Source organism: Acanthochromis polyacanthus, chromosome 8 (genome assembly GCF_021347895.1).
Source record: "Acanthochromis polyacanthus isolate Apoly-LR-REF ecotype Palm Island chromosome 8, KAUST_Apoly_ChrSc, whole genome shotgun sequence".
Classification (NCBI taxonomy): Eukaryota; Metazoa; Chordata; class Actinopteri; family Pomacentridae; genus Acanthochromis; species Acanthochromis polyacanthus.
Window position 1 is genome coordinate 18,280,932 of NC_067120.1, and position 12,614 is coordinate 18,293,545.

General features: G+C 41.7%; 1 protein-coding gene across 1 annotated transcript in view; it reads right to left on the reverse strand.

Annotated features, from left to right (window-relative positions):
* tmem117 (transmembrane protein 117) overlaps nt 1-10,325 on the reverse strand; it is a 47,703-nt gene extending 37,378 nt beyond the window's left edge. Inside the window, exons 1-2 of the mRNA XM_022211592.2 lie at nt 9,912-10,325; nt 8,122-8,428 (exon numbers count right to left, since the gene is read on the reverse strand). Of these exons, the coding sequence (XP_022067284.1) occupies nt 8,122-8,401 (280 nt within the window). The 5' untranslated portion in view covers nt 8,402-8,428; nt 9,912-10,325. The remainder of the gene's footprint in view (nt 1-8,121; nt 8,429-9,911) is intronic.
* Nucleotides 10,326-12,614: the final 2,289 nt, after the last annotated feature.

Genomic DNA, 12,614 nt, shown 5'->3' on the forward strand with positions numbered 1-12,614 from the left:
ACAGATGCAGAGACATTAATTCACTCTCGACTGCAACACATCCTCTCAGAGACAAACGCGCACGAACAATAAAATATTCCATAGTCACGCATGCACACACACACACACACACACACACACACACACACACACACAGCACAAAGCCTCCTATCCTGCCACCCACACATTCACTCCTACAAACACAGTCACTCCACTTTGACCCACAGCCACACACTGCTGTACATAAGCCTTCTCTGCCTTTGCTTGCCACAGTAACAACATATGACAGAACCCAGATGGCATCCTGCAGGCTACAATCATCAAGACCAGAGAGAGAGGGGAGGATGAGAGGCACTCCACAGCAACAGAGCAGCCACGACGTACCTCACGCTAACACACACACACACACATATATATATATAAACGCACAGCAGAACATCCAATAGTCTTAACAGGTCTGTGATCAGCAGTAGCGGGTTTCCACGTTACCGTCATCTTCTCTGGCGCCGTTCACAGTATCTGAAGTCTCAAATCACTTATCCAAGCAGAGAAAAGCGGTCAGAGTTTATTGAATGTAAGCGTCCATAATAACATGCAAATCAGGGTCTAATCCGGTTAGGACAGCGCTCCACATGACTCAAAATTACCCTTCAATTTACCTTTTAGAATTCGCAAAGCCTTGGAGAGAGAGGTGAATACTTTATGTTAATTTGGGGGCTGAGGTAGCATGAGAGAGAAATGAGAAGCCGTTTCACTTTTGCTATTATGGAGATGGGAAGTGAGAGTCATTTACTGCAAAGGTAAGTCTAAGATATGAAGCTTTAATGCTGTAGCGCTGCACCACTGTGGGAAGAAAACCTGTGTATGAGGCATTTTGTTATAAATATCACATAACTTACCACTGAAGTCAGTTTTATTCGACTGAACTGATGATTCAATTTGGTACAAAGCAAAAACGCCAGAGTAATGGGTGCTCCTCACAAAAACTTAAGGATTTATTGGAAAACCCCGTGAACCTCAAGCAGTTTCTCTGTGTTTAGTTTTGTTGTTTTTATTGCTCCAGTCATATTTTTCGCACTTTGGGCTCATTTTTCACTCCAACATAAAATCCTGTACCTCTATGGAAACTGCACAACCATAGCTGGAAAGAAAGAGGATTTAAGCATGCTTACAGTGCAGTATAATAAAGTTAGAATGCCATAAATCATAAAATATGAAATTTGCATTTCTTCGACTACTTATTTTACAATTTTTACAGGAATCAACATGTAAAACACTTCTCAGTGCCCTGGGTGCTATCAACACTAGAAGAAAAATCTCATTCGACAAACTGTCAATATTTTGCTACTTAGAGTTTCAATTTGTTTTCATATTTGTCTCCCATCTGCTTTGTGTGAACACAGAATGGAGTTCAGCTGAAAAGTCGATGAATTTTTGTCACTGCTGAGTCACTACTGGCTTCCCAGTCGGACCAATGAGTGCAGAGTTTTTTTTAAAATTTTCAATAAAATCTGGTGCAAATGGTAATTCTTTGGGTGTATTATTTAACAAGAAAGGTAGAATAAGGTAATTTTGATAAAAATATCGCAATTTTAAGGTTAGATTTGGTGACAGTCGAAAAGTTGAAAATATGAAGATTTCTTCCGTTCTTATCTATTCTACAGTTTCAGACTTTGATAAACGGTGTAATTTGGACAATTTTATAAAGACAATCTGTTTCCAGCCAACCAGCAGATTTTGGGCTTTAGAAATTCTGTTAATTTTTGTTATTTTTATCTTTCAACCAGGGTCAGGCCAACTGTTTCCATGTCTCCAATCATTAGTCTAAAATTGAACATTTAATTGTGAGTGGTACCAATCCTCTCATCTAAATTTCAGCATGAAAGCAAGAAGTACATTTGCCAATATATCAAACTTTTTCTTTAAGGTTCTTTATAAGTTACATATAGTTTTCTTCTATCTACAGATAATGGTCTGCACTTATAGAGCAATTTCTACCTCAAAGTGGTACATAAAGTGCTTTAAAATGTTTGTCATTATCCATTTACACAGCAGTGGTAACAGCTGCCATTAAGAGCCATTTCAGCTTCTGTGTCTTGCCCAAGGACATCTCAGTATGTAAAGGGCCAAAAATCGAACCACCAACCCTGGGATTATTTAACAAGCTGCTGCACCACCTGACCACAGCCACCCACATTATGCTCGGATTTTGTTGAGCGCTGAGGTTTGAGCACCCTTCAGTTTCACTTCCCATACACTATGAAGTAAACTGACATTTTCCAGTTTAGATCTGTGACTTTTCAAAATTTTTCTAAAAGTCCATGACTGCTTTGTAGTTTTTGAGTCTGTGTGAGTGCAGATGTGTGTTTGTGTAGGAGAAAGTGGAGCTTTTACTCATGAATTATTGACTGTCTGGCAGCCTCGCTCTCAGATTCAACAGAATTTTTTATATATTTCTCAAGCATTTTATAGTATCTATACATAAGGACATCCATTAAAAGTGCCAGAGTGACATACATTTTTCTTCAAATCTAAAGTCCTTGACCATGACTGGCATAAAAGAGTCTCAAATTTAGAAGGATGGCTTCATCTGATCTATGACAGAACGCAAGCCAGACCACACTGAAACTGAAATAGACAGCTCACAAACCCAGTGTGACCTTTAATACAAATGCATAATGACAGCCAGTCTTCCTCTGAATGACCAGAAGTCATTGGCTACCACCCACTCGATTAGAGAGCACACATAGCCTTGAGTGGCTGAACGGAGCAGCATAGGTTCTTCCTTGAACCTCAAATGTAGTCTTAAGTCACATAATCTGTCACAAGCTGTTCATCATGGAGACTTTATTTATTTTCCCTCACAAAGAGGCCAAAGAGAGAACAATATGGTACACCTCTGCTATACCCTATGGAGCAACATGACTAAATAACATTACAAAGATACAGCTATGCAGCAAACTGGATTAATGACTGTGTGGGTTTCTGAGGGGGGAAAAAAATCACTGTTATTGCAGGAGGGAGGCGGAGTAATTTACAGCAAAATGTGCAGATTTTCTAGGCCATCATAAATGATAAATGATGCAGAGGATGTGTCACCTCTGAAAAACAATTTCAGCTTCAGGTTAGGAACAAATATATGTATAAAGTTAACCATGCAACTGCAGGCGGCATCGATCTGTGGATGGTACAGTTTCCAAATGTGACTACTGACACAGATTGTGACTCTAAAATGCTTTTTTAAGATATTCAAACCTACTTGGACTGGTCCCACCCAGAGGTTTTCCCACTTCCTGCCTACATATCAGTACTACAGATAGTGGGAGAAGATCTGCAGTGCTTCAGCAGAGACATCATATTGTGCAGTAGGTGGGCCATGTGGGCCTGTGTGACAGATCTATAATAGATGATAGATTTTACAGTGGGCCTGCTTGGATAGTGCAGATCTTGTGCCCTACCTGGGTTTGCGATTACATAACTGCTCTGCTGAAATGTTGTGCGGGACACATCCTGCCTCTCCAGCTCTCAACATCAGCCTCTCTCGGTGTACCAGTGTACGCTCCCTTCATCTCTCCTTTCTCACACTCTCAGCTCTCACGGTACAAACACAGACACACCGACCTGTTCACTGACACATACTCAAACACGTATTCACGCATGTATACACCAAATATCTCCACTCTCTCACACTTACAAACACACACGCCCACACATGGAGGCACAAACCATCTGCTCGAGGCTTGTTGAAGTCCATTAGTCGTACCTGGCTGCAGGATGACTGCACTCTCTCTCTGTCCTCCTGATCCACATACACTGGGTTTTAATGCAGAACCTGACCTGAGAGCTGACAAAAGTACGTGTGATGAAGCACCTACTTATTGTTGTGAGTCATGCAAATGAGAAAATGCTGGTGGAGTAATAGATGAAACTTCTGAGGCTTACACCGTATCAGTGGGAAAAGATGTGGTCTGTTTTTGCAAGTCGGGCATTAAAATGATGTACGCAATGCAAATTGCAAAAAAAACACTTCCTCTCCAAGCTCTACTGGGAACTTGTCTTGCATAGAGTTATGGTTCTATTTGCTTACGTTTTGAGTTGTTAGACTCTCTGCCATAACAGTGTTCTGGTTACTGTGGATAATTCACAGCCTCAATAAGACGGTTTACACTGGATTTACTTTTAACCTGAAGATTAAAAAACAGATTTAAGAAAGAAAAGTTGTGTAGAAATTTTAAAATGCCAATTTTGAATGCTGCTTGCTTCATAAATAAATTCAGTTGATCTGACAGATATAAAGGCAGGCAACATGTTTTGTTTCAGGTATGATTTGAACCAATAAGACATTATGTAATATTAATACATTTAGAGGTGTTTTAAGTGGAATTTGGTAGCCCAGAGTTGCATTATTACCCTGCTTCCAGTCTAAAAGCTAAGGTAAGGTAAGCTAATCAGCTGATGGTTGATTTTCTTTCCTCAAATTCAACTCTCAGTGCATTTCATGAAGTATCAAACTAAAACTATGATTCTTTACAGGCACAGAAACCAGCCTGTAGAATTTTATATTTACTGATCCAACATCCCACGTCTGGTTGTTTTGGGCCCAAAAGACTCTTTGGATACCAGTAGTTTAATAATCTATCATGTGAATGTTAATAGGATTGTTTTTATTGGTTTGTTTTTTCTTTTGGTTTTCATGAAGATGGAGCGGGCTCCTTCTTGTCTGCATAAAAATGACAACTTATTGTATTTCAAGGTTGGTATTATTGAAAGCCTATCAAATTCAAATCTAAGAATTCTTCAAGGACCCTGGTAGCACACATGAGCGACCCAACGTGTGGCCTTGACCCACAGGAAGACAAACACGGTCACAGATCTGAAGCAGGGAAACACTTGATTCAATTAAACGATTGCAACTTGAGAAGATAGAATAACAGGTATTATTAGATCTACTAACGGTCCACTATGGACAGAAAAGCCATATTCCTCACAGCCATGCTCCACTTCCCTGTTGGAAGCAATTCTGAATTTGCAGAAAGTATCATGTCACCATGCACTCTTGGCTTTCTATTTATGCTCAGAGAAAATCACTCAGAACTCGTTCCAGCACTCTGTACCGTCCAATTATAAGGCATTAATGCGTCGTCCAAAGAAGACAGACCAGGGTGGCCAGTAATATCCGCTTCTAAGTGAGTAGGAAATTAATATGTGCGTTCATTAGGAAGCACAAGCAACTGCTGTGCAGCTTAAACAAGTAAGGGCAGATGAGACTGGAGTCACAGCCTTTGTGAGGTGGGGAGTGAGATGGAGGAGTCCAGGTGACAACAGTGGGACATGAGGGAAAGTTTGAGGTCATAAGAAGGAAGGAAGAAAAATAGCAGGGGGGTGAAAAAGAGGAGGAAATGTATCATGGAGGTGTAAGAGGTGAAGGAAGTGAGAAGCATGAGTACTGACTAAAACATGTAGCATACGGAAGGTGATGGATGTGGTGCTGTACAGGTTCACAACTTGTCATATGACATGTCAGTGGGGACAGCATGAGGTAATTAACTATTTTAATAAATGATAGGTTCCACGTTGGTGTATTAAGTCCTTCTATTGCATATATCACACTGACATGCTCACCGAGACACTGAAATATAATACAGGGTGGATGAGTGTCAAAACTTCCACCTGTACTTTTCTTGCCATGATAAACTAATAAACCACTTTAACTGCAGTCATTTTGACTTGTCATTGCAGAAAGAACTATGACTCAGTTCCGTCTAGATTCCCTGTAAGGCACAAACAATAGAGCTACGCCCTGAAGCTGACACACCTAAATGTATTTTATGCATCACAGTCTGTTACAGGTCTTGGGGACAAGTACTGCATCTGTGGAAAAAGCTATATGAAGCCTTTAGTAGGTTCAGAGGGAGATGCACCAAGTCAGATAAATTACAGTAACTAGATTCAGCACTGGTTGTGGCTGAAGACATCAGGTTTGAAGATGAAAAAACAACAACCCAGGCCTCAAATACTACATAGCAGAATCATCAAACATCGATGTGACAGTTAATGTAATAAAAACCATGACATGTACAGAAAACGACATCCGTGACCCATCACATTTAACTGATGTGTGCCTATCCTGATGCACATGTAAGTGCTGATTTTAAAGGGGAACTCGTTTTTTCAACCTGGGTCTGTTTTCATATGTCATTTCTACATGTGAGTGACGGAGAATGAATTTTCGACATAGCTCCAGTTTAGCCAGGCAAGCAGCTTAGCAGCTCGCTAGCGAAAGATTGGGGCAACTTGCCCCCCCCTCCCCGCGTCAAGTCCGCCCTACCGTGCTTTTTCCCCACACTGACAGCTTGGATAGTCTCAACGAGTGTCCCACAACATACTAGAGATGAGAAGTGAACGAAACCTCCACATTACCTGGTGATCGCTCTTTGTTTGTGGTCTGTATCCAAATCTCAGGACGCTAGAAAGCAATCCTCGTTCCGAAATCGCGCGATAGCTCGCGTCAAAACCGGGTGTATGTTGCTAACATTGATATTAGATTATTTGGTTAGTTTTGAAAACATTTTAATAGGACAGTTTTTTGGAGTTTCACTAGCTGCAAGCTTTATTGGGGTCACCAGCTGAATAATGTGCCCCAACACACAGCAGAAACTTGTCCAGAACCACTTGAGGAACTAAGAGCCCAGGTATTGACCAAGCATCCAAATTCCAAACTTAGGTCCTACCCATACACTACAGAACCCAGAGGATTTGCTGACGCCAAAGAACCCCCAGAGATCCTGCACTATGGTTCAATAGGGACGTACACCGACATTTTGGCAGGTAGTTTTAATGTTGTGGTGTATGTTGGATGGTTGGACCCATAAGACATTATGTAATATTAACACAATTTCGAGGTGTTTTTAGAGTGGAATTGGTAGCCAGAGTTGCTGTTTACCCTGCTTCCAGTCTGAAAGGCTAAGCTAAGCTCAGCTAACATCATGGTGTTATTTATGGACAGATACAGGACTGATTTTCTTTCCTCTACATTCACTCTCAGTGCATTTCCTGAAGTATGAAACTAAAACTATCTGCATGATAACGATCCTTACAGGCAACAAAACCAGCCTGTAAGAATTAATATTTACTGATAGACATCAGCTATGTCTGGTTGGATCTGGGCCCCAAAAGACTCTGAAAATACTTTTGATACCAGTAACTTCAATATGCTATCATGTGAATGTTAATATGACGAGGTTTTTTGTTTTCATGAAGATAGAGGCAGCTCCTTCTTGTCTGCATAAAAATGATAACCTATTGTAGTTCAAAGTTGGTATTATTTAAACCCTATCAAATTCTAATTTACTGAATTCTCCAGGGACCCTGTTAGCACAATATGAACAGGCAACGTGTGGCCTTGACCAAAGGAAGATGCAAAAGAACACGCCCAGAGAGCCTGTATCTACAGCTCCAATAGGGATGCACACAACTCTGGCAGGTGGTTTTAATGTTGTGGCGTCTGTTTGATGCATATTACAACCCATGCACCTTAGTAGAATGGCTTAAAGTCCTCCTGATAGTGGTACAACATGTTTAAAGTCACTAAAACATTCACTGAGAATGTCCATTGATCGTCAGGTAATGCCATGAATATCAGAGTCTTCATTTTACAATTATCTTTAAACCACTGCTGGATGTCATGTGGAGAATGTTGGCGCCAGGTTTTGATGAGGAAAAGACGTACTAAAAAGCCCATACCTCTACTTCTGCTTTTGTTTGTGACTGTCCATTGTGAATCAAGCAGTGCTACAGGAGAGCAACAATAATCTGTACAGCGCTCCTCCAATGCTATCATTCACATATTCCGATGAGGAATGTGCCTGTAGTGCGGCAGTTCTATTGGGGTAGTTCTGAATGTGATAAAAAACACAGAATATTTCTAAATCCTGTTTGACCCAGATCTAACGATATGGGAGAAGAAAGGAGCACAGATACAAAGATGAAAGTTGACTTGCAAAAAAAAAAAAATGGAGGAGGAGTGTAAAAGGTGCTCTGTCACTGATGAATAGCCACAACAAGAACAACCCAGGAGGAAGTTTGCCTCCCATAGAGCCATTACTCTGCACATTCCACTGCATTATTGTGCGCATGACTTACCAAAGAGCTGGCGGTGGAATATAAACTTCCCGGCTAACAGGCCAGTGATAATGGCCAGTATCCAGCATATTACTTTCAGGATGTTCCACCCGAGGCCCGGGTACTTGTTGAACAGGAAGGAGAAGCAGTTGCCCACCACGATCATATGGGCCTCCGTCTGACTGTGAGAGACGGGGTCCTCGGCGAAGATGAGGAAGTTGAAGAAGGTGACGAGGTAGGCCACGATGAGCCGCGACCACGGGTGCTGGAAATAGTAGCGAAAACGGGCATCTATTTCCATCCTGCTGAGCCCCCGGCCACACTACACCTGGGAACCAGGGGGGGAGAAAAGGGAGAGAAAGAAAGTGCTTCTTTCAGTCAGATTACATTACACTCAAATCAGCAGGGCAGATTAGGATGAAAACGTCCCTCAGACTACAGATTAGTGGTAGGAATATCACTGAGGTTGGGATTATACTCAGTTCAGACAACTCAAACAGCCTGTAGCACACGTACATGGCGGTTTAACACAAAAAATTTACCATTAAGGCTAAGATTGTCACACAAACATAACAGAATATCCTGATCTGACTCCTGACTGAAGCATCAGCAGCATGAAAACAAGTTAAAATGGTAAAAGTTGACGATTTATTGAGCCCCCAGTTAACAAGAAGCTGCCGAAATTCTTCCCCAGCCACTGAAACAAGTGTCATACCTGAATAAGGTGGAATCTCGACGTGTTGGAAATCTATAAGCTATAAATCACTGGCTTTTAAAGGCTTATCCCCTCAGCCTGTCTGCTCTATGCTGGGCTCCCCTCAAAAAAAACAACAACGGTGGCAGCATTACGTGGAGACTTTGCTCGGGAACACCTGCCAAGAAGCGTTTGAGTAACTTTCCGACATGTCCGCCCCTCTGTATTTAAAAAAAAAAACTCCACAATTACTATTCACCCATGAACTCAGCTCTTGAACAGCTTCGCAGCAGCTCTCTGACTTAACTTCCCAAACACAGTTCCCTGCTCTGACACGGTTTCCTAAAATACACCCCGGTGCTAATTTGGATTGATGAAACTGCTTCAAAAAATAGAGCTGCAACAGTGGAACACCCATGTGGCTATTGAATTTCACCAGCATCATGTTTGTCTTGTCATTAGGTGCCGCCTTGGATGATACTGAGCTGATGAATCCAGTAAAAGAGGATCATCCAGGGAACAACTCTCTTATTTCTTTCCAGGCTTTAAGAGGAGGAGTCACTCTGAGAGGCCAGGAGAGTCATGCAACATGCAAACATGAACACGCCAGCTTAATACGTGCAATCCTGCACATGGTAGTGGGCTAGAACTTCAATAATGAGGGAAAGGCAGTAAAAACTACACTGGAATGTTCAGGATCCGGCATTAATCATCCTCCTGCAGGCTGCACCATCCAGGTCATCATGAAGCACAGAAAAAAAATACATCTGGACTGACTGGATGTAAAGTGTCTCTAAGTGCAACACTGACTGGATGCTGAATTCGTGCCAGATCTGGCAACCTCTGAATGGACCACCGGTGCTAAGAGCAGAAGTCTGTGACCACACACACACACATCCCCTCTAATGTCACAACACTGATGACGCCAAATGTCACATCGCCGATCCCACATATCTCCGAGATAACACAACAAGCTTGACCGGAATTATCCGATTACACAACTTAAATGTCGGTGCACCCAGTGAGATGTGGGACGGCGGAAATTTCGTGCAAAGTCCCACCTGGCTGCACGGCGGCGTTATATATGTACATATGTGTGTGTGCATCATTAACGCACCTGCTCCACGCCGTGTTTCCTCTTCAGTCGACAGCCAGGACGACGAGCCCCGCTCCGGCTCTTCTCTCCTGCCTCATCCAGCCGACAGCGGCGCTCTACAGCATCCCAAACGCGAGATGATACGGGAGGCTTGCAGAGGGATTATCCATGCGACCTGTTGTTGTTGGACGACAGAGGCACCCCCACATCCTCTGCCATTGTGCCGGAGCGTCCATGCGCCGGGCGGGCTAGCTCAGCCGGGCGGTGCTTCTACCTGCAGGACCCCCGCCGAGCCGCGGTGCAGTTCGTGGGTAGTTAGCGGGACGCTCCTGCGGCTGCTGTGGAGCGAATGGAGAGATGTGTGTCCACGCAGCACACACAGCATCAGTGCAACGCAATGGAGACAACACGTTGATTGAGCAGCGCCAAGTCAGAGTCAATGCACCTGTGCGGATTCTGCTCACGGATTTCAAAATAAACCCACCGAGTACGTTTTATTTTAGTCAAATGCAGTTTAGCGTTTTACTAGAAGTACAAAAACAGCAGCAGTGAAGTGCATAATTTACAGCATGGTATATCTCATTTTAGCTCAGGCCAGTTTTATGTTAAGTTGGCCGGATCAGTAAAGTCAGAGCATTAAAACCTATAGATACCCACAACTTCAATTGTCCCCTTTGTTTTAGCACAAAAAAGTACATTCTGAAAATGTTCACATTTTAATGAAGTATTTTTTTTTTTTTTTTTTTTTTTTTACAAAACATTAAACACAAATCTGAAATTTCTTTACAAAAAGTTCAACAGTATTGTGCCTCAGTTTATCATTTGGGCATTGCAACTTACAGATCACAGACTATCTACAAAAGCACAAAACATTTACTCACAGTTATCTGGAACTGAATGATATAATATTTTTACTTAATGGTCAAAACAACTAGAAATTATATAAAATTTACAGCTGATTTTTACACTTTGCAAAGTTGTTCTGTGGGCCAGACTGGATGCTCTGGTGGGCTGCTTTAGGCCAGCAGGCTGTATGACACCCCTCGTGTGAACAATATGTTGCAGTATAAAGAGCACTATTTACACACTAATATATGAGTATGATTTTGATGGATTTCTTTATTTTTGTGTCATGCATACAAGCATGCCCGACTCATGGGTTTACAAGACATCAGTATATTAGCATTGCAGCAATACATCCAAAAAACACATTATTCTGCTGCTCAGTTCTCAAACTAAATATGTTGCCCTTTATCCCAGGCCTGGCAAAAAAAAAAAATCTGCCATGAAAAAGGTCCCTCTTCTAAACCACAACTGAAGTTTTTCATGTCATCCAACCAAAAGAAATCAGCATAAACAGAGGACATTGTACTGACATCTCCATATACGGGACAGTAAAACATAAAATGAACCTCATTCTCAATTTCACCTAAATTACACAGCAAACTGGGACTTGCTGGTCCAGAAAATAACTGTTTTATTTAGAAAAGCAGCTCAGAGAACCCTAAAAGTTCATCTTGGGACCTGCAGGTAACTCTTGCAACTGCTGGTGTTAAAGTGAATCTATCCACAAATATAGAAAGACATGCCTGTCAAGAAAATGCCTCATCATCCATCCATTATCTTTACACCGCTTTATCCTGTAGCAGGTCATGGGAAGACCAGAGCCTGTCCCAGCTGACAGCGGGTGAAGGGTCACAGGTCACAGTCCACCGTGGGCCTAACACAGAGGTCATGCACACTCACACTCGTGGCCACCTTTAAAAAAACTTACCAATGCATGTTTGTAGATCTGGCAAAACTGGGAGAACAAGGAAGCTTCCCATAGACAGGCCTTCAACCAGGAGATTCAACCCAGAACTTCAAACTATGAAATGACAAACAAAGTTAAGAAAAAATAAAATAAATAAAACTTCAATTTGCCAATGAACATACAGGCAAAGAGTTGCTTTGACAGACTAATCAAAGATAAAGCTGTTTGGCCACTGTACCGGTAAAAATACTGCACAAACCAAAGATAGATTTTCAGAAAAAGACCTTCATGTCAGGTCTGAGGCATGGTGGAGTAAATGTTACCTCAGTACCTTCAGGTGAAGATAATATGAAGACCCCTGTACCAAATTAAATCGGTGGTTGAACAAAGTTTGAGGAATGATTTGTTTTATTGGATAAAGTCTTGTTTTAGGTGGCACGATACACATTTATTTTGAAGAAGGCTTCAAGCTGCTTGCTGCATGACTTTGACTGTGTGTGTTGACTTGACTCTGAGCTGAAGATTCCCTCTGGTGACGGGATGATTTTGCTGCCATAAAATTTATTCATTATATATTTATTTAACGAGGAGGAGGGACAGAGACAGGAAGCCCGGTGGCTTCCAGATGTTGCCGGATTTCACGCCAAATAGGATCTGCAGCAGTGAGAGGCGCAAATCTGCCCTTTATCACAGATCAGTAGACCCCAAATCAAAATAGGGAAATAAAAGATGACTGGATGAATTAATCGTTGACCCAACCAGGAAGTTATAGTTAAACAGAATCATAACTGGAGCATAACACTTGTATTGTATGCAATGTAACAGTCACCACTTAGAAATAATTAATTTGATCTTACCAATATAATATATAGTCTACTGCTCACTAAAATGTTTGATGAACTTAAGACAACTATCACAAAATGTCATAAAAATGTATCATACTTTAATCGTAACTATGTAGCACATACAGG